A 22,639-nucleotide genomic window follows, 5' to 3' on the forward strand; every position below is an offset into this window, starting at 1 on the left:
TCTTTGCCACATGAGGTTGGTAGTCCAGAGAGAGACAGATGAAAGCAAGGAAACTGACAATTAGAAACCACAGCACAGGCCATGAGATTCTGGAGCCAGAGCCTGAAGGAGGAGAACTCTTTCACATCGGGCTGTTTTTCAAAGGGACTTTTCCTCTGCAAGCGGTGTACTTACCAGGGGCAAAGTAAGAGCCCAGTGTCGGTTCACCTTACTGGGAGTCTCACCCAGAATCCCCCTCCCTGCCCCAATCCTTATTGTTTCAGCCGCTGCTGCTTTTTTTTTTCCCTTTCCTTCTTTCTTTTCATTGTATCTAGTTTTTCCAGTTTTTCTTGGCAGAAGCTCCTGTCTGTTGTAGACTACTCCATCCTACTCAGAAGTAGAAGTCACATGACTTTTACTTTCATGTACATTGGTTTCTTTATTAATTATCCAAATTGCACCCACATGGAGTTTTTCCAGCCAAATGAATTTTAAGGAAGTATGTGGGATTAAACCATGAACTTGTTTTTGTCCATTGACTCAAGACTTCGGATCAAATTCATGCTAGTGTCTCCTCTGTGAGTTGTGGCATCTAGGCCTTTCAACCTCTCCATTTCTTAGAGAAAGGAGGTGGTTTCACTGGATTGGTAGATTCGAGAACAATGCAGGATATGCTCAGCCTTGCACTGAGGGTTTTGCTTCCCTCCAGGGAGAAAGGAGCTGTCTGAAAATTCTCTTCTGCTTCTGCAGGTGCTTTGAGTTACTTTATCCTCCAACCTCCTGCATTCTTCTGAGGGAAGCCCTGTAGGACGGTAAGCTGGTTTATGTGGCTTCCATATCAGAACACCCTAGATCTCATAGGAAAGCATGACTTGCAGCTTCGCCTTCATCAATAGAGAGGGATGGGTATGTTGGAATTCATAGGACTAGTTTTGGTGGAACCTAATTCTCACTCCAAGTCAAAACTACAAGAGAATCTAGAAAAGCTAGTTTCCCGCCGGATACCGGTGAATCATGCCTTTAATCAGGAGGCTGAGATCTGAGGATCAAGGTGGAAAGCCAGCCTCGCCAGAAAAGTCCATAGGACTCTAACCTCCAATTTACCACCCAAAAGATGGAAGTGGAGCTGTGGCTCTATTGGTAGAATGCCAGACTTGAGCAAATAAAGCAAAGAGACAATGCCCAGGCTCTGAGTTCAAGTCCCAGTATCTGCACACACACAAAACAGGTAGTTTTAGTACCAGAGGCCCTATATATAATACAGGAAGCAAAGGGGTGTTAGCAGAATGTGCCACCCAGAATGTGTCATTTGGGCATATGGTTTATTTGAACAATTGAAAGGAATTGAGAAAACTCAGATTCAGAGCAAGGTCCCTGCTCATCCCAATTTGCCTAAAAACAGAGATTTGTAGGGAAGTTAATCACTGATCATCTAGTCCAGATGCCATCAGAGGACTCCACCTAATCCTGGGAAGCAAACCTGCTAGGCAAGTGCTCAGCCACCTGAAGTTGTTTCTTGCCAGTCCTAGAGTTTGAACAGGGTCTGGACACGGTCCTTGAGCTTTCTCAAGGTTAGTGCTCTACCACTGAACAACCACAGTACCACTTCCAACTTTGTGTATATGTGGTACTGAGGAATTGAACCCAGGGTTTCATGCATGCTAGGTAAGCACTCTACCAGTAGGCCACACTCCTGGCCTAGCGGTTGGTTTTTAAAGATATAAGCCCAAGATCTACCGGCCTGTTTGGATTATACTAAGGAGTTTCTCTCATGTGTATGTATCATTTTCTTTTGTCTTATTAATATGTCTTTTGTTACTGGAGCCCCAGCTAAGAACCTAAAAGTACAGAAGGAAAGAGATTTTATTTGTCCTACAAAGGCATATTGGAAAGGTGATCTGAGCCAAAGAACCAACTCATCACACCCCAGGGCCATGGGCTAGCCTTTAAAGCAACCTCCCGCTGAGGTGTGTGGTCCTTAATATTGTGGTCAGATCATCTACCTTTCTTCACTGGAGTCAGTTGGATTTTTATCAGTTGTTGCCCAGTCAAATTACATTAGCTCAGTTTGCAATAGGTTCTTAGAAATTAGATACGTGCACATTAAATTTTGATAAGCACTATTAAATTACTTTCTAAAAGACCTTTATCAGTCTCCCCTCTATAAGTGTTTGACAATGCCCTGGCCACAATATTTTAAGTCTTTTTCTATTTGTTTGCATGTCCTATTCATTCTGAAAGCACACACAGTAATAGTATGAAAATAATAACTATTTTGCGGGCGAAGTACTATGCTACATTAAGAACTATACAAACACTTGATTTTATGTGTGTGTGTGTGCTGGTTCTAGGGCTTGAACCCAGGGCCTGTCCCTGAGCATTTTTGCTCAAGACTAGCAATCTACCACGTGAGCCATAGCTTTTTGGTGGTTAATTGGAGAAAGGAGTCTCATAGACTTTCTGCCGCAGATAGCTTTGAACCTCTATCGTCAGATTCCCTGAGCAGCTAGGATTACAGGCTTGAGCTACTGGCATCCAGCCTAGAAACGCCTTTTCACTGAACCCCAACAATCTTATCAACTAGTTGTGAACTGTCCCTGCTTGGTGGAACAACACAAACTCAGGGAGATTGGGTAGCTTGCCATAGCGTATAAGTAGCCAAGTAGGAATCTGCACAAGGCAGCCATGTTTCAAAGGCTGTTGTTTTAAGATTGTCTATCCCCCTTCTCCCCCCGCCTTTTTTTTTTTTTTTTTTTTGCCAGTTCTGGGGCTTGAACTCTGGGCCTGGTGCTATCCCTCAGCCTCTTCTTGTTCAAGGCAGGCATTCTACCACTTGAGCCACAGCACCACTTCCAGCTTTTTCTGGTTCATTTATTGGTGATAAGAGTCTCAAGGACTTTCGTGCCTGGGTTGGCTCTGAATGGCAATCCTGAGATCTCAGCCTCCTGAGTAGCTAGGTGTTGGGAGCCAGAGTGGAATCAAACTGTACCTTGACTTGCATCAGACGATGGCTATATTGTCTTATTGCTTTCTGGCCCTATTCTATGTAAATGACCTGAGAATTACCATATGAATGTAACACCTGGAGGTTCCCTGGGAGAGGAGGAGGGAAGAAGGGGGAGGGGAAAATAAACGAGGCAGTCTAGTCAGTCTTTGCCTGGACTGCGGACATCCCGGACCTAGTGTGTCTGTCTCTCTTCTTTTTCTTCCTAGTCCTTGTCCCCTATTTCAGGAACCCCAATCTGCGAACCCTGGTTTGCTGCCGGTTGGCCCCGGCAGCTAGGATTACAGGTGTGCGCCACCTTCCCTATTCTTCTTCGTAGAGTGCACAGAACTCCAAAAAACCCCATAATTGAGTTTTGATACTTGATTTATGCAAATGGTATGGGAGTTATAGTTATGCATATCAAGTGTCCCATTGTCCAGCTGTGAAGAAATAAAAGTCCGTCTTGTAGATGGAAAAGCATCCTTCAGATTCATGGAGCTTCTCATGAACTCCAGTGGGTGGAGTGGACTTGAGCCCTCACCTGAACTGTCCTTACTGGAGATGAGGAGAAGCTTTATAGCCTGCATGTTGCAGCACAGGGAGAAGAGCAGAGGCCTGCAGCAGTCCCCTGGTGACAAATCCCACACCCCAGTGGACTGGTTCTGCTCCAGATCTCATCTTTGCCCTCACTATAGAGTTCAGAGGAAGCCAGGGATTGGGTACACACACACACACACACACACACACACACGCATCCTGCACATGCGTAATATTTATAAGAGGGAGAGTCGGGCTGTGTGTTGGTGTACCAGGATAGTGACAGCGATTTGGAGAAGCTGGCCTTAGAACTCTAGAAGACTCTCAGAGGGCCTGGGATATAACCCCTCCTCTCCCGCCATCTTTACACTCACTTTGTTCCACCCACTTGACACCGCTCCCCGCTTTCCTTTGTGGAGGCAGAATGTCCAGCAGGGGTGAGGGTGGGGAGAGGGTTGGAGTCTGGATTTCTTCCCATGGCTGGAAGGTGGGTTTCCTGTGGAGAAAATGCAGCTCAGCTTCAGAGGCCCTCAGTGCCCTGGGACGACCCCACCCTCTGGCCGCACCCCTGTGTGCTTCCCATTTGCTGGGGAGCTTTCAGAAACACCTAGGGTATTTCAGCAGTGAGTCATGAGCACAGCCACCTCCAGCCCCTCTGGCGTCCCTTCACATTAACAGACCTGCAGCAGCTGTGGGCACTTTGAGGGATCACCTAGAGGAATAGTAACTGGGAAATGTCCTTTCACTTGGGCTTAGTGGATTCTAGGCCTGGGTTTCCTGTCACTCTCAGGGTAAGTTCTGTCTGTTCATCCCAGTGTGGGAACCTGGCCAGGAATCCTTTTATCCTCCCAGAGCTGACTGTACCTGACTGACCAGAGCCTGGAAGCTGTGGGGCCTGAGATTGTATCACAATAAAAGTCTGTGCTAAGAGGATATGATTTCAGGATAAAAGCTGCTGCAAGTTCTAGGAACCATCTCAGGGAATTACAAAATCTAACACTGTGGGAACCTTAATGTCACATAAATTTGTTTTTCCAAGTCATGGACACAGAAGTGACGGATTGATAGTGTACCTTTGTGCGTGTGTGTGTGTGCGCGCGTGCGCGCACCCGCGCGTGTATGCTAGTACTGGGGGCTTCAACTCAGGGCCTCATGCTCTTTAGCTTTTTCACTGAAAGCTGGCACTCTACCACTTGAGCCACAGCTCTTCTTTCAGCTTTTGGTGATTAATTGGAGATAAGAGCCTCCTGGACTTTACTGCCCTGGCTGGTCATGGATCTCTCAAATAAGCTTCTTTCATTCAGAAAAAGAATGTCCTGTGGCATCTAACCAAACACATCAGTGGAAGGAAGAGAAAGAAGGCTGGAAATGTGCAGTCAGAGGCTAGTCCCTAGAAAGTTCCTTCAGTTACCCAACATGTAAATTAGTAAACAGGGGACTCAGTTATCTTCCACATCTGACCCAAATAATTCTTTCCTGTGAGAATTTATCCAACAATGCAACAAATACAATCACACACAAATCATCTGTCCTTTTGGACAGAATCACAGGAAATGGATTTTTATCAGAAATTTCTAGAGTTACAGGACACAGCTGGCAGCAGTTCTACAAAAGTCTGTGTACAAGGTCACATGTTTGATCATCGAATGACTAATATTTGAATATATTCTTTTTTTAATATCCCAGCCATTTTGGGGAGCCCTAAACCCCCCAACCCAAGAATAGAGTCACCAGCTAGGGCTGAACCCAACTAGGAGTCATTTTCATAGCAGTGCAGAAGCTACTCTCCACCTTCGGGCTGATAGAGAGCAGCCCTGACCTTCTGTGGGGCTGAGCTTTTAAAGGTAAACACAAGGGCAGATGGTAGTCACCCCCTGACGTCACCCCATGCCCACAGTCAATAACCACAGGATGAGCCACACACAGGTGGTCGTAACCACACACAGGTGGTTGATCAGGTTAAGCATTTTTACAAAAACAAAAACAGTTTGGCAGCTAAACCTGCCGGGTTATGACTTTTTTCTTAACCTCCCGTCCCCCATGATGATCTACCCTATAGGGAGATCTAGCCTGACTAAGCCACGTGGCATTTCTGAGCTCTTCCCTAGAGGTTACGCGCCATCCTTCTTTCCTTCCAGCCATTCCAAAAAGATGGGATGTCTCTTGATTTTTTTGGAGGAGAGGGGGTCATAATCTTCTATTTAATCCTAGTCAATTTTTCTTCCTGTTTTAACTTCTTAATAAATTAGCAGCAGCATGATTTGGGGGAAGTGGGGGCAACAGCTGGCAGGCAAAAGGATTGTAAGCATGTTAAATTTGGTCTAATTAAAATCTCAGCTATGACCAATTGTTCACTCTGCTCTTTCTTAGGGAAGAGAGGCCTCTAAAAGAAATTAGCCAGATGACTCCTCCTTTCTCATTTCCAATGTTCAGTTCTGCATTTTGCTCAACTGTTTTATTGTTAATAAAAAAGAAATTTCTGGTAAGGTTGAAAGCTTTTAGCTTATTGAAAAAGGAATCAGAAAACCTAGGATGGGTTGCACAGTATTACAGGGATTTTCAAGGTAGTGACGGGGGGGGGGGGGGGGACAGTGAATGTAATTATACAGCTAGCATGTGACAGACTAGCTAGGCATTCACAGATGTTTCTAGTCTAATTTTTTCTGGGTTATTCTGGGATATAGATGATCTGAGCTCAAGTATGTGTCTTTCAACTTCTCTCCATCTTTATTAATCCCACCTTCCCTTTTCCTACGCCCTTGACACCCACTTTAAGGTGTTCATACTTTTATTTAGGCTTTCTTGTAAAACATGCAGCTTTGTTTTGTATGAGTACATGTACTTAATTTGTCAGAAAGACATGTTCCTTGTTTATCTCACCCAAGTCTATTTTTGAGGTTTCTTTCTTTCTTCTCTTCCTCCCTCCCTCCCTCCCCCTTCTTCTGACCTCAAACTGGAGATCTTCCTACTTTCCAGCTCCCTACTGTTTCTAGTAACTGAGACTGCCAACAACATGGAATGGATTTGAGCCTTGTTAAGTACACATATATTATTTGTACACCCCTGTGCAGGTGCTAGACATATCTTCTCATTCTGTTAGCTATCACTAACTCAGCTTGCTGAAAATGAAGTTCTATATTGTCAGATCTACGAATTATAGATTTGTTTGCATATGGCTTATACATTTTCAGCAGAGGGAATCTCTTCACACCAAGACCTCAAGGAGAGACTTGTAACTTGTCTCCACACGTCCACGGGTTCATCTGCCTCTGCCTACTTTGTACATTCTGGATCCAAATTCAAATGGTGAAAAGTACACTGGTTATAAAGAACTCATGGTTAAAAAACAAAGTCATAAGACAAATGTTCAGTACCCAGCAGCAGTCCTGCCTGTGGACTCCTACTATCCTAAGCTGCCTCTCTGAATCAGTAAGAGGAACCTTCTCTAGGTGATAGTTGAAGAGCCTGAAAGGCATGTGCAAAGAAACAGCATTTCTTGGGCAGTCTCTGGTAGTACATCCACCTCACTCAAGAGACAGAGGTAGGATGATCAAGGAAATTGTTCACATGGAGTAGTGCACTCAGACTCACTGAACACCTCTGATAAAACACCAGCACAATAAGAGTTGGAGACGTCAACATTCTACTCGTACAAACAAACAGGGTATCCAAATGACAACAAAGCCACAAAGAAACATAGGAATTAAAGCTGGGCACGATAATCCTAGCTACATAGGAGGCTGAGATCTGAGGACAGAGGTTCAAAGCCAGCCCAGGCACTAAAGACCAAGAGATTCTTGTCTCTAATTAATCACTAAAAAACTGGAAGTGGCGCTGTGGCTCAGTGATAGGGAGTAGCCTTGAACTGAAGTGCTCAGGGACCAAGTTCAAGCCTCATGACCCCTCCCCCCCCAAAAAAGTGGGAATTAGTGACACCACAGACCAAATGGACTTAATGGAGTATGTCATCTTGCACAATGTCCATTGTTCTCAGCAGCCCATGGAACTTTCCCCCAAACAGACAATATTTTAAAAATTAAAGCAAGTCTTAGCAAATGTAAGAAAATTAAAATAATTTCCTGTATCCCAGCAGACCATAGTGTAATTAAAGCATACCTCAATAGCAAAATATACCACAGAGAATATTCAAATGCATGGAGACTGAACAACAAATTGGTGAGTAAACAGTGAATTGAAAGAAATAAAGTCCAGGAGGACTGGGAGTTTGGCTTAATGGTACAGAGCTTGCCTAGCATGCATGAAGACCCAGGTTCAATTCTTCAGTACCACATACATAGAAGAAGCTGAAAGTAGTGCTGTGGCTAAAGTGGTAGAGCTCTAGCCTTGAGGAAAGTCCAAGGACAGTGCTCAGATCCTGAGTTCAAGCCCCACAACTGGCACACACACACAAAAGTCCAGGAGTCATAAAAATGAAACCAACATTCCAGCTCAAACCCTGGTACTAGAAAAATAAAAATGGAAAAAACAAAACAAAAAACCACAAAGAACTCTTAAATCCTTTTAATAAACAATCTATTGTTCCTGTGATGTTACAATGCTGGCAATGTTCATAGATGTAGCCACTAAAGGCTTGGAAATTGTTTATGCAGAATTATTTAACTTATGTGTTCCTGATACCCAAAGCTCCAAGTCTTGTTTTTATTCTGGTAATGAAGCTAAAGTGGCCAGGCACTGTAGTTCTAGTCACTTTGGAATGGGAGAATTGCAATTTAAGGCAGGCCAGACAAAACCATTTGAGAAAGCCCTTTTTACCCCAGAGCTGGATGCAGTGGCACATGCCTGCCATCGTAAGCTACATGGAAGGCTGGGTGGATCACAACTCCAAATTAGCTCAGGCAGAAAAATCTGTGAGATTCTGAGCTGGACATGATGGCGCATGCCTGTGATGCCAACATCAGGAAGCCAAAAATAGGCAGATGGTCTAGACATGTATTCTGGCAGGCAGCAAGACTTTAATCTCAAAAATAACCATCAAAAAGCAGGGCTGGAGGCATAGTCCAGTGATAAGGCTGCCTGCTTAGCAAGCATGAGGCTGTGAGCTCAATCTGGGCATTGGTGGGAGGCACTTCAGAAGGCAGAGATCTGAGGATCATGGTTCCAAACCAGCCGAGGCAGAAAAGTCCATGAGACATCTATCTCCAATCAACTACCAAAGATGCCAGAAGTGGAGCTGTGTCTAAAGTAGTAGAGTAGCATTCTTGAGCAAAAACAGCTCAGGCTGAGTTCAAGCCCTAGGACTCTTGTTTTAGTATTGTTACTCTAATACCAGAAAGTATTTGTGTAAAAACTCTGTATGCATACACACGCTTGCTATAGTAAAATTCTATTACCAACGTATGCCAATTAAAACCAAATTGAAAAAGTATATTCTTGACCCCATCCATGTGGAGGCCAGCAGTGCTGGTTCCTAATGTGCAAATCAGAGGAACGAAAGGCTTGTGTGGAGGAAGTAAACACAGATATATCCATACTCTCTAACAAGCCCTTGAGAGGCGGCCAACCCTTTTACAGTCATGTAAGGACATCAATCGAGTCACAACCCAGCCTCCATTGGGAATTAAGGTTCCAACATATGAATTTCCACAGGACACACACATCACAAGGGACTGCTTTATGGTTCCAGCTTAGATGACTTCCTGCTGGAAGGTACCAGAAAACCAGCCATAGCTTTAGGGGAACTAGAGTAGCAATTCAGCCCTTTACTGTACCTTCGTTAGATCTACTATGATGGCCCATCAGTTATGGGACTCGAATTCCGGGCCTGGCCACTATCCCTGAGCTTTTCTGCTCAAGGCTAGCACTATACCACTTGAACCACAGCACCACTTCCTATTTTTTTTTTTGGGGGGGGGGTCGGTTGTAGGGCCTGAACTCGAGGCCTGGGCTCTGTCCCTGAGCTCTTCAGCTCAAGGCTACCGCCCTACCCCTTGACCCAAGCGCCACTTCTGCTTTTCTATTCTGCTTTTCTAGTGGTTAATTGGAGATAAGAGTTTCAGTTTTCAGTGCCCAGGCTGGCTTTGAACCTCGATCTTCAGATCTCAGCCTCCTGTGTAGCTAGGATTACAGGTGTGCACCACTGAGCCCAGCTCCTAACTTTAATAAATCACATGATGGCATGTAATATTCGGATGGTTTTATTAACAAGTATATAATACATATATTGCATACTGTATATAGTATATGAGGACTGTACAGTACAAATTTATGTTCACAGTTTGACATGACAAAATGTCATTACTGAATTCCCATTGGACTACAGAGTAGAAACAGCAAAGGTACATTAAACATTCACATCTTTAGTAAGAAAGATTACCAAAATGTTTCAGTATTTGCAAGTATACTAATGCATGCTAAAAACCTTTACCCATTCAGTCTTATTAGCTTATAAAATATATTACACTTTATTAAAAATTTCTGCATAGTTTATACAAGTATTAAAGTACTGTAAATGTAATAAACCCTGCTATATTTGCAGGTATGGTTTTAAGAGATGCAAAGCAGAAAGATTATTTTGACCCTCTAACACTAAGTATACAACAGAAAAAAAAAGTGCTAGTATTTGTAAAACATGTTGTAGCCCTCATTGAATGCAGGGAAGATGGCTTTGTAAATGCATTAAGTGAATTTGCAATCATTTAGAAATTATTAATCTTGACCAACAAGAGAATGAGACAACTCTGACTTCATGTATAACGGCAAGTCCTTTAAAAAAAAGTGTTATTTTCAAACCAAATTACTACAAAATCTTAGATTTTTGATAATTGTCTTTTAAAATGATCTAGTCAGGAATGACATGCAGATGATAAACAATATCAGCAATTTAATCTTTCAAATTTGGCATTAGTGCAATACTGAGAATGCAGGTGGCTGGTTTAACAACACATACATATAGACGACTTTGTGATTCTGTTCCAATGCTCGTGAAACTTCTGTGTAAGTTAGCATCATCTCCTTAAGTTGAATACAGCTTTGTTGCATTCTCCAAAGCCATTCACAATGCTAATGCCCACTGATTTATGATGTTGATTCATTTAAAGTTCTTAAAATATAGGATGATTCCAGATTTAGATATTTATGACTTCTCCAAGTCGACACTTCAGTAAAACTTGAATAATCAGTGACAATTTATGTGATATTAAATTCATGTTTATACCTTTCTGTCAATTTAAGACAGTGCAGTGAAGTCACCACTGGTAAGTTACCCAGCGTATCATTAAACCACATTTTAAGGGCATCTTGTTTCTGAGGCCTTTCACATAACAGCTAAAAATGACAGACTCAAGTTCTCAGCTGTCATAGTAAAACAAACAAGCATATATGGAAAATTTGGTAGGGGCCAATTGATAACTAACCAGCATGGCAACAGATCTTTGAGTCCAAATCCTCTGTTAACGAATGGTTAACACAATCTAAGCAAGTAGAATAGTAATGTCACACTGTCTTTTCAACAACATTTGAATGGGCCATAGCAAATTCCAAATCTCAGAGCTATGGAAGCTACTAACTACACTCAGAATCAAAGGTGATTCAAAAAGAAATTCTAGCCTTTCTCACTGCTCCCCCCCTCCCCACGCCCATGGGCTGGAACAATCAACTGGATATCTCTACTAAAACAAGAACAATCCCTTGCACTCCAATTTGATTCTCCCCTTGTGTCAGAAGCATTGGAAGTCATATACACGTTGGTATGAGAGACTAAACACTGCCAACACGGAGGAAACCTGCTTTGTCCAAGAGCCATTTCTAGTCTTCTGTTCCCATCATTCCTACTTAAAGTGGAAAGCAGCCCGGTCATCATGTTTTAACATTCCAAACAAAACCTGCAGTGCTACAAAAGGAAAGAAAAGAAACCCAAGTGCCAAGATAACATTTCTTTTCTCAATTTTCACCCACATTTCCTTCCATCTGGTTCACACAGGGCTGAGGGGGACTTCTCCGGCGCACCATCCCGACAACCTTCTAACTTAGTGCCGCTAAAGAAAGCTCTTCAACTTGCAGGCCTCATGGACATTTTTGAAACAAGTCACGTATTCCTCCCAGTGAAAGTTGGGTTGGATCCTGAGTAAGGCTGGGATGAATCTCCAAGGACTCCGTTCTCTCCTCCTCCTCCTCTATCTTCTGTCAAAGGACTGAAGGGCATTCGGTTATTTGTAATGGTAGCCTCTTGTCTTATGACCCAAGGCATTTCTCTAGGTGTGAATGATTTTAATTGGCATTTAGACTATGTTGCTCAAAAGCCTGCTTCTGAAACCCATCCCCTGATCATGGTGCTATTCATCTTCAACAGAAACTTAAGTCATTATTTTCAGTTTGGTCTTCTCATAGGGTTCTTGGTAGCGACAAAAACTGGATAGCTTTAGCAGTAAACTTTAGGGAATTTTTTAAGCTACATGTATAAATCCCTGAACTGTGGTTTTTCTCTACTTTTTCAAAAAAAAAGTCTATCCTTAAAATAAAGATATATGTGCTTTACACGAGATTATATTTACAAAGAGTATAGAACCAGGTCTAATTGAACAAAAATCTCCTGAAGCTTTAGCAAATACTCATTTATGATATGTGTTAGGAACACAAAACAATAGCCAGTTTGGCACCTTAGAGCTCACACAGAAGCATTTCATAGAAAAGCTATGTGACGGGCTTGATATGAGAATATAAGTACCACTCAGTGTCTCCCTGTTTGAAAAGAAGACAGAAACTCTAAATAAGCAGGTCGGGTAAAGAAAGACCACCCAGGAGACGCTAACCCTAAAGATCTTTGTGCTGCCAGTAGGCAGCTATTTCAGTGGATTCCAATGCCTGATGATCTATACTGAGGAGACAGGCTAGGGAAGGAAATGCTTGCTCAGACGACTCTATTCGTAGCACATTCTGCACAGCTGAGTGGGATGGAGACTTGAACACACTATGTGACCAATGGACTGCACAGTGGTGAACGTACTGCACAGTGTAGGAAGCCCCGCTGACAATCCCTAACTAGGAAGAACCACCTTGGTCCCCACTGCGCCCCTCTGCTTCTCCTCCGTGCTGGGAAGCGCAGCGTGCCCCCCTGGAACGTCCATCACCCACGTGTGGTTTAGCAGCTCTGGCTCACCTCCCAATGTGACGATGCCTTCTGCATGGGCTCGAGTACAAAGGCAGGCTATGGACTTGATCTAGACCAAGTGATAATCCAGGTTGTTGCTGGGCAGATGGTGGAGCTGACCATCTTTATGCATACTTTGCTAACAGGTGACTGAGACCACCCTGCTTTTCCCTATAGCAGAAAATGGGATGAGCGGGCACAGAAGTATGGGCTGCAGACTGGATTCGAGACATTTACTTTGACATTCTTTTAAGGAATACAGAAAGCAACTGACAATTGGTTAATCTATATGTTCCCTTGTTCTCATACATTAAACATATCTGTTAAAAAGGGTTTGCTTAGCAACCCTGGGGGAAGAAAAAGTTCACATTCTTTAGGTCTGACCCGTGGTAAGGAGAGAGACGATTAGAGAATTATCTACTACTGACCATATGGAAGCTTTGAATGATATAAATTCAGAGATCCAGACCAGCTGAATCAAAATGAAAATGTACACATAAAAACTGAGTTAGATAGTGGGAGGGAGGAGAAAGAGCCAGGCCAGCCAGGAGAGCGGGAGTTGCCGAGACACGGAGGTGGAGGTGGAGGTGGAGACGGAAGTGGAGGTGGAGGTGGAGACGAGATGGAGACGGAGACAGGTGTTCAGACCAGCATGTGGCGTTTCCTATGGAGAGCAAGGTGGTCAGAACGGGAGAAGCTACGGTCACAGTCTGGACACTGGAAAGGTTTGATTCCAGTGTGTTTTCGGTAATGTCTTGTTAGTTCATCAGACCGAGCAAACTTCCACGTGCACCCTTCCCAGGTACACTTGTAGGGCTTTTCTCCTGCAAAAAAGGAAAAGGAAAAGAAAATTGAAAGACAGTAAAAGAAGGGGAAAGTGGAGGATAGGATTTAAAAAATTCTTATTAGAGCATACCGACATGAAACCTCATCTGAATACCAAAAGTCAGTACATGGGGTCTAGTATTTGTGCCTGTCTCCAGAGTTTAGGTAGTTATACATAGTACTGTGTATGTACTTAATAAGTCTATGTAGCAAAAGCTTGTGGTATTTCCATAATTATATGTGCCAATGTTTTTCTGAAAATGGGAAGTCTCTATCAATTGAAATATTTGCTAGGGCATTTGGATTCTATTTTCTTGGTTAAGTCAATGACGATGTAATGCTTTAAGTTTATAAATATCAAGACAGTTAATTCTTCCTTACTGGCCAAAAATCAGATTTCTACCCTGTCCTCTTATAGGAGAAAGAGGTTTTACAGGTGAGAAACAGAAGATGTTTATACAAAAATAGGGAGAGACAATGTGAATGTCCTGATAAATAATGTGGCTGTTCATGTAACTCTGACTATGGTAGGTACGGTGTCACAAATTCTTGCTTAATATTACCTTTTTTTTGGGGGGGGGGGAGGAGGGAGGAAGGGGAGGCAGTCCTGGGGCATGAACTCAGGGCTTGAGCACTGTCCTTGGGCTTTCTCAAGGCTAGCACTCTACCACTTGAGTCACAATACCACTTTGGGCTTTTCCTATGTATATGGCACCAAGGAATTGAACCCGGGTCTTCATGCATGCTAGGTACGCACACTACCACTAGGCAAACTCCTGGCTCCTAATATTCCTTACTCGTTGGAAACCTTGCCATCACTTAAGCAATTTATTTGGATTTTATGATTTGCATGGTTATTCAGATTATACACACCATCTTTACTGTATCCAAACTACCACCCACATAGTTGATGTTTTTAATTTTAGGCTGCAATTTGGTAACCTTTGGCTCTTGGGTCAAGGATGCTTTGATTGCCTGGCTTGCTATATTGTTTGCATCCTCCTCAGCTTCCCCTGCCACCTTCCTGTGATGCACTGAAAAAAAAAAGTCTTTTCTATGTACCTAAGTACTTTCCTTTCTTTGTCTGTAGTGACACCATATTCAGAAAAATGATCTACATTCTGAATTCAGGAAAACCTCACATAGGTAAATGGCTGTTAAACTACAATTTCACATGGAAAGTTCTGAGGATAAGATGAGCCTCTGTATGTTTTCATTGTCAATACCGACTGCAATCCATCAGGCTCTTTGCCACACTGTTGTAGGATGTCCTATAGAAGCATGCAGGAACTCCGAGAGCAAGCAATCAATCACAGATTTTCTCTAGCTTCTGTGACAATGTCTAGATGATCTGACTGCTCACTCTATACTCAATAACAGCTATGAAGGAAGACTTTCTGGAATAAGTATGGCATACAATCTTATACAGATAGATCTTACCCAAGTATATTCACTTTTCTTTCCTTGAATTGCATGCCAATGATACAACTCCATTTACTTGCTCTGTCTAAGAACTGCTCTTTGCTATCATAAAGTTCATCAAGAAGGCGCTGTCCTTCCCTCCTCCCTTCCGAGAGGATGGAACTGCAAGGGGTTTAAACTGAGAGGCCTAAACCTTCTCTGATGATAAAGGCAAACGGACTCAAAGGTATTACCAACATGCCTGGAAAACTTTTCATTACAAAGGCAAGTGCCTTCTATACAAATGCTTAGGACCAGGAGTGTTATTTCAGCTTTCGAGAGGTTTTCAGATTTGGGGCTATGAGCATAGATGTTCACTAGTCCCTAACAATCTGGAAACCTCAAATCCAGAGCCCTCTTACTGTCATGTTAGTAATCAAGAAGTATACATGTACAAAGATGTGTCAACATGAAATAAATCCCTACGTCCAACTAACTGATACTACAAACAACAAAAAAAAAAGACTGTATTTCGGAGCATTTTGGGTTTTGAGGTTACAGATATTCAATGTCTAACCCTTTTAAGCTGGAACTGGTGACTTTAGCATTCCATAGTAGCACTCCTTAAGGCAGATAAAGTGAAGCTTGGACTCAATATCTGCATACCCAATGCTATGGACATGGTAATGGAAATATAAACATAACTATATAGACATAAAAACCTATGACTATAGACATCATGTTTTATTTTTTAAATTAATATGTTTCTATGATATACAAACCCTTAGCCTAATTTTGATTAAGTTCTAAATACTAAGTCCCAGTGATTGTAAATAGAGATTCCCTTCTTGAACACTCGTTTGTTAAACCTGTCATTTAAAATATGATGTAAAAATCAATGTTAATAAATTCTTAAAAATGAAGCGTGGCACTTTTCCTACCTGTATGTGTTCTTCTGTGTGCTTTCAAGTGGGAGCTCTTAGTGTACACTTTATTGCATCCATCGTAATCACATCTGTGTATCCTTCGCTTCCTTTGTGTATCTGGGGATTCCACAGGTAAAGGTCTCTTCCCAGGCTGCACGATGACTGAAGGATGATTTCTATGAAAACCAAAGGTTAAACAGAACACGTTGAGCAAAGGGGCTTCCTTTCCTTCAGTCTACGGAAAGCATTCACAATGTAAGGCAAACACAAACATACATACGCACATACATACATACATACACACACACACACAAAACCAACAAAATAAAAAGAAACTAGCTGATCAACCCAAGAAGCACTGCTATATCCATTCAACAAACACATAGTGAGCACCTACCATGAGCCAGGCACTGTGCTTGGCACCAGGACACAAAGATGAATAAAAACAGGGTTCCTGCCCTCGAGGAGCTCACACTCTAGGGGGAGACAGACATGGAGATAAGTAATGACAGCAAGAAGGGATAGGGGCTTGCTGGGCATGGTGGCTCACGCCTGTAATCCTAGCTACTCAGATCTGAGGATTGAGGTTCAAAGCCACTCTAGTGAGACTCTTATCTCCAATTAACCACCAGAAAACTGGAAGTGGGATTGTGGTTCAAGTGGTGGAGCATTAGCCTTGAGCTGAAGTGCTCAGGGACAACTCTCAGGCCCAGAGTTCAAGCCCCATGACTGACAAAAAAAAAAAAAAAAGTAGGGTCTATGCTTGAGGGAGGTGCAGGTGCCCCGAGCTGGGACGGACACTTCCCTATAGTAAAAGTAGGTCTGTTTGGACAATTTTGTGGTACTAGGCAATACTGAAGAGTATAGACTATACTGATTTTCACTATGCTTGAAGAGAAAATGAGAAAAGATCAAGTTCCTATATCTTAGAGGTGACCATTTTTTAGCCTTCGCATACCTAACCTTTTATTTGTCTCTTAAAAACACTGCCAATCCCCATTTAATTTTCAAATGCTGACTTTTCTGAAGAAAAGTTGGTATGTTTTTGTCTTCATGAACACAAACCTCTACTAAACTGTTCCTGTATGAAGGAGAGCTGCAGAAGACCAGAGATGACATGGGTTCCCGAGGGAGGAAACCAATCTGGTTATGTATGCATCATTACTATGAACGCTGTTTTTGACAGGGAGGTGATGGAGAGATAAAGAGGGGACAAGTTGGGAAATGCATGCAGAGTTTCTCAGGCTTCTCTTGATTAATATGCATCACAGAAAAATTCTAATCCACTGGACATTCACTTTCCGATGGGTTACATGATACGGCAGTTGACCTCCCAAATTATTCTGAAAAGATGTGCTACTCTTTAACATCCATTCTATAGCTTCTAAAGTGGCCCAAATGTGTGTATGTTTTCTAAAACTGTGTAGGGAAGATGGACAAAAAGACACCCCCCCCCCCAAAAAAAGAAAACAAAACAATGAGGGCAAAACTTGTAAGACTAATAAATAAAACTGAGTTACAATAACCACAAGGGAGTCTCTGGAATTATTTTTATTTTATTTTTTTGGTCTTGTTAAGAATGTGAATCACATCCTTGGTAACTTTTCCAGACAATGCTGAAAAACAATGAGGAACCAAAAACAAGGTGAATCTATAGTAAGTGAACTTCCTTCCATGCTCTCAGAGGTACAGAAAAGTAAACATGAAGCCATGTGTAGGTAGGGATATATATACATACATACATACATGCCTATCAAGCCTCTGACTTCTCTATTTTCTTGGCTGTATATATAGAGAAATAAGACTATAATTCACTTTTAAAGAAGGATTATTAATTTATAATCCTTCAGTTAAAATTTTTGGGGGGCAGTCCTGGGCTTGAGCTCAGGACCTGAGCACTGTCCTTGGACTTTCTCAAGGCTAGAGCTCTATCACTTGAGCCACAGCACCACTTCCGGCTTTTTTCTATGTATGTGGTACCAAGGAATTGAACGTGGGTCTTCGAGCATGCTAGGCAAGCACTCTATCACTAAGCCAAGTTCCCACCCCAAAAGAAATGTATTTTGACTTTAACTTTAGGAAATAAAAGCTGAGGAGAAAATTTAATGGCTAACCAGTCCTTATTTGTCTTTAGAACTCTTTACCAATTACTGAATGTCCAACATTGAGGATCTAAAATTCAGTGCAGTCATGACAACTGCCCTTTTTAACATAAAGGTCCACGGGCTCCAACTTGAAATCCTAGCTTGGTGTGCACCTTTCTCTGTGATCCTGGGGCTGGTACACTACCTTCTTTGTGCCTCAGTTTCCTTTCTGGAAAAGGAAAATGATGTTACCACAAGTGGCTTTAGGAACGGTTTCTGTGGGCAATGTACCTGAAGTACCCCAAAACCCTATGCTAGTTCTCTACCACATTGGCCACCGCACCACTTCAGATTTTCTGGAGATAAGAGTCTCAGGACTTAGGTACCCGGGCTGACTTTGAATGTGATCCTCAGATCTTAGTCTCCTGAGTAGCTAGGATAACAGGCGTGAGCCACCAGTGCCCAGCTTTCATGTGCAGTTTGTGAGCGGTGTTTCAGAGCCACTCTGGGAAATCTCTATCTGGAAAGGTAGGAACACGGGTGAGGGCAGGTGGCAGCCCTGTTTCTCAAGACACAGGTGTTGGCTCAGGCTGAGGTTAGAGGTAAGGGTCTTAGGAATCTCCCATGTTTTGTCATCTCACGTTTCACTTTTAAAGAGGTAATCTGGAATCACTACATATAACCAAGAGATTAAATCTCCAGTCAGTGTCTTTCAATAAAACTTGCCCCTTTTAAGTCTGTTGCTACCATACACATACAAAACAGAGAAATCTGACCTTTTTGTTCTAGATACAGTTTTGCATAAATAAACACACAACAAAAGATATTTGATATGCCTTTGTGTAGTAATTCTAAACTCAACTAAAGGATCAAGCCAATGTGCTTCAAGGCTGTATATACAGTGTGCCTCTGGGAAGTGGGGAGTACAGGCGTCCTTGCTGAAATGGCACTAGAGACTTCAAGATCCTTTTCCAGAGATGTGATTTCCTACAAGGCTACTGCTGAGCCCACTCCAAGTTGTTACTTAATGACATCCGTGAGAAAATGACTTAAAGCGCGTGTCCTAGTTGTGGCTAATCAGCTGCATTTTTGGAGAAGTAAGATGCATTTTTAGGTCAGCATTAAATAAACACATTATTCATTAAGCACTAAAAGCCACCAAGCACGAGACCACCAAAGGAATATGACTTAAAACAGGAAAGCAAAACATTTTCCTTTTAATGATATTCACAGCATAGGATATTGCCTCCAAATATTGTTGTGTAATGCTTTGCACTGTCATTCACAATGACCTAGATTCTGAGCAAATACTTTTTCAGTCAATGGCTCCCTTCCTAACTAGGCTTTCTTTCAAAGCATCTTTTTCACCATCCGGAAAGGAACAATTACAAGTGCACATCGTGTTGCTACTGGACAACCCTTCATCAACACAAAGAACTGTAGCCTGCAAGGATCCTCTGAGAGTCTTCTTTTGCCTGAGCGCATGCGCAGATGCAATCAGTTAGCTACAGAAAAGATGAGTGAGCACCTACAGAGAAGCAGATCAAACTCAGGCACCCTCAGGTACAATGTGACTAATAACAATCCAACATCTTGGCCCTTCATCTCCCTATCTGCTGACTCCCACATTTTCCTGCAGATTTGATGTGAGTGTGTGTGTGTGTGTGTGTGTGTGTGTGTGTGTGTGTGTGTGTACATTTTATTCAACTTGGGAAAGGTGGTATGGGGAAGGGGGGAAGGTGCTGGGTGAGACCCTGTGGGGATATGGTTATCTCTGCACCAGGAAACTGGTCACTGCACCCAGTGAGAACATCACACATTCATGAGACTACAATCATCATTACAGCTGTGTTAGAACCCAGCAGCATATTGTGGAAAGCAGAGCCAGGATCCAAGGGCCATCTTCCCACAGCCTCCAGTGTCACCACTAGAACTACAGTGGTCAGCTGCATCTCAGCCCCAGGCCATCACAGCCCCTGCTTGGGTATACTGCTAATGCAGTACAAGCTTTCTCTTGGCAAGCACTTATATGAGGGCAGGTACAATACAAGGTAAAGAGTTCTATTAGTACTATACTTTGGAGCATCTCCGGTTGCCATTAATATGACTGGACTGAAGAACTGGTTAAATACAGTCTGCACAACAGGTGCATGGCCCTAGAAGTGACAGCTGTGTGAGCACACAGCACAATCCACGTTTCTATGGCACATCTAGACACTGGTGTCACTCTGTCTGTGGCAAAACTACGTGTGTGCAGCCAAGAGATGAAAATAAGCCCGTGATCTCTGTGCAAAGTGGAAAATCAGTGGTGGCTCATTCACTGAAGTTGACGTAACACTGCTGTGAGACTGTGCCACAGAAAGCTCATTGTTTGTGGAGAGTCTCCCATCCTGGCCAGGGGTAGTGGGCCCATCCCCCAGAGCTGCCACCTACTACGGCATAGCCCCAGTCACCTCCAGCACACAACACACTCCCTTCTTTCCATTCCGAACCCTCAGGTACACTCTACTACATACATAAACACCCAGAACAACTCAGCATACTTACTCTTGCAACAGCGCTTGCGGGGGGGACACTGAGTTCATTAAGGGGGGTGACATTTCTTCAGGATAGTAATCCGTCCTCTGTGGCTCAATCCCAGGTTCTATTTTAATTTTTTTCTGTAATATAGGCTTCTCATACGATTCAATGACAGGCACTAAAAAATAAGACAGAAAAAGTCACTGTATGTACAATGTGCCAATTTGAGCTCTAAAATTAAACTCGACATACAGTTCCTCCCTATCACAGTGAATGTGGCAAAGGTATAGCATGAACCAGTCTGCTTGTTACTTTTCTCAAGTTCACTACTTAGCTAATTAGCAGCCAACATACTATGTCCTGGACGTCTAAGACACACGACTTGAAATGAGTCTTCTTACAAATTTGGTTTCTTTTTTAATCCCAAAGTCCTCTGCCTGTGACCAGCTGGTAAGCCAGCTGACATTTAAGAACCCTTAGATATGGGCATCAGTGGCTCACACCTGTAATTCCAGCTACTCAGGAGGCTGAGATCTAAGGATTGCAGTTCAAAGCCAGCTCAGGCAGAAAATTCATGGGAGTTTTATCTCTAATAAACGTCTCAGAAAAAGCTGGAAGTGGCTCTGTGCTGGCCTTGAGCAAAAAAAGCTCAGGGACAGTACTCTGGTCCTAAGTTCAAGCCCCAGCACCATCCCATGAGATGCTTCTTGTACCCACAACCATGCTGGTATTTGCCAAACCAAAAAATAGAAGCAGGGGGGCCGGGAGTTTGGCCTAGTGGTTAAAGTGCTTGCCTAGCATGCACGGAGACCCGGGTTCGATTCCTTGGTACCACATATATAGAAAAAAAGCCGGAAGTGGTGCTGAGGCTCAAGTGGTAGAGTTCTAGCCTTGAGAAAGTCCAAGGACAGTGCTCAGGCCCTGAGCTCAAGCCCAGGACTGGCAATAAATGAATGAATGAATGAATGAATGAATGAAAAATAAATAAAATAAAGGTTTTTTTTTTTTAAAAAAAAAAAAATAGAAGCAGGGACCAGGTGCATAGTCTAGTGGTGGAATGCTTGCCTAGCACGCATGAAGCCCTAGGTTCGATTCCTTGGTACCACATGCACGGAAAAAACCAGAAATGATGCTGTGGCTCAAGTGGTAAAGGGCTAGCCTTGAGAAAGTCGAAAGACAGTGCCTAGGCCCTGAGTACAAGCCCCAGGACTGGGAAAAACAAACAAACCAGCAAACAAAAAAACTCACATAGAACCAGTAGATGGAGCATGTTCAGTAGACTTGAGTTTACACACAAAAAGTCCTGGGTTCTACACTCCAAGTGCAATCCAATCAATGGATCGATCAATCAATCAATTAATCAATCAAAGTTAGGATCATTAACATACTAAAGTTGACAGTGACACAATGAAAGTAGCCATCTCAGGTCAGCAGGCGTTCTTGGAATCTCTCCCACTATCAATACTTCCAAACCAAACCAAACCAGAAGGGCGGCAGCGCCTTGAGTGTGGCTTTACCTTGCATGCTACTGTTTGAGTTCTCCATCTCCTCTGACAAGGAGACCATGAGTGGCTGCTGGATGTGGCTGGTGTACATGAAGGGGACAGGCTGTACCACAACAGGCTGGATGACAGGCAGGATGCCCGGGCTCCGGATCCCATGCCGTGAGAGGGCTGCAGCCATCACAGGTGGCATGGACAGTGGCACGGGGAAGGGCTGCACGCCTGGAGACGGGGGTGAGTATTTCTTAATGGGTGGGCTGGAAGATGGCATGCTCAGCCCGGGTGATGCTCTCCGATGTGAGGATGGGAACTTCAGTGAGGAAGGAGAACTTCCCGTGGAGGGAGGCGAGCCCCGCTTGTTCACAGTGAGGTCCACGGGCTCCACCTGTATTCCGTGTGTTGTCAGGCCTTCTGGGGTCTGGAAGAACTTGTCCGGTAGCGGCGTGGAGTAAATGACCCCGTATTTGTTGGGTTTTATGGACTCCATGTAATTAGATGGATAGGACTATAGGAAAGGAAGCAGAAAGGTATTTGCTCCAAATGTGAACCAAACTTTTAATGAGATGGGTTTTCAAAATCAGTTCAGATTTCATTCCCCCAAAAGACCAAGATGCTCAGATCTCAGCCTCCTTCTCAGCCTCCTCCTGTAGCTAGGATTACAGTTGTGAGCCACCGCGCTGCCTAGCTCTGGATATCTCTTTAACATAACAAGATGTTAACTGACAGGAAAAGTTCTCTAATGCAAGCATCTCTAACCCTGGCAGGACAGGTAA

The 22,639-nt window shown here is 43.1% G+C and overlaps 1 protein-coding gene across 2 annotated transcripts in view; it reads right to left on the minus strand.

Annotated features, from left to right (window-relative positions):
- Positions 1–13,208: 13,208 nt before the first annotated feature.
- Positions 13,209–22,639, minus strand: part of Klf3 (KLF transcription factor 3) — a 28,671-nt gene continuing 19,240 nt past the window's right edge. For both annotated transcript variants that reach the window (XM_090343716.1, XM_090343717.1), the window contains exons 3-6: positions 21,882–22,371; positions 20,392–20,542; positions 15,776–15,936; positions 13,209–13,432 (exon numbers count right to left, since the gene is read on the minus strand). In XM_090343716.1, coding sequence (XP_090199842.1) covers positions 13,251–13,432; positions 15,776–15,936; positions 20,392–20,542; positions 21,882–22,371 — 984 coding nt within the window. In that variant the 3' untranslated portion in view covers positions 13,209–13,250. The remainder of the gene's footprint in view (positions 13,433–15,775; positions 15,937–20,391; positions 20,543–21,881; positions 22,372–22,639) is intronic.

Source organism: Megascapheus bottae, chromosome 13 (genome assembly GCF_031878675.1).
Source record: "Megascapheus bottae isolate mThoBot1 chromosome 13, mThoBot2.hap1, whole genome shotgun sequence".
Taxonomy (NCBI): Eukaryota; Metazoa; Chordata; class Mammalia; order Rodentia; family Geomyidae; genus Megascapheus; species Megascapheus bottae.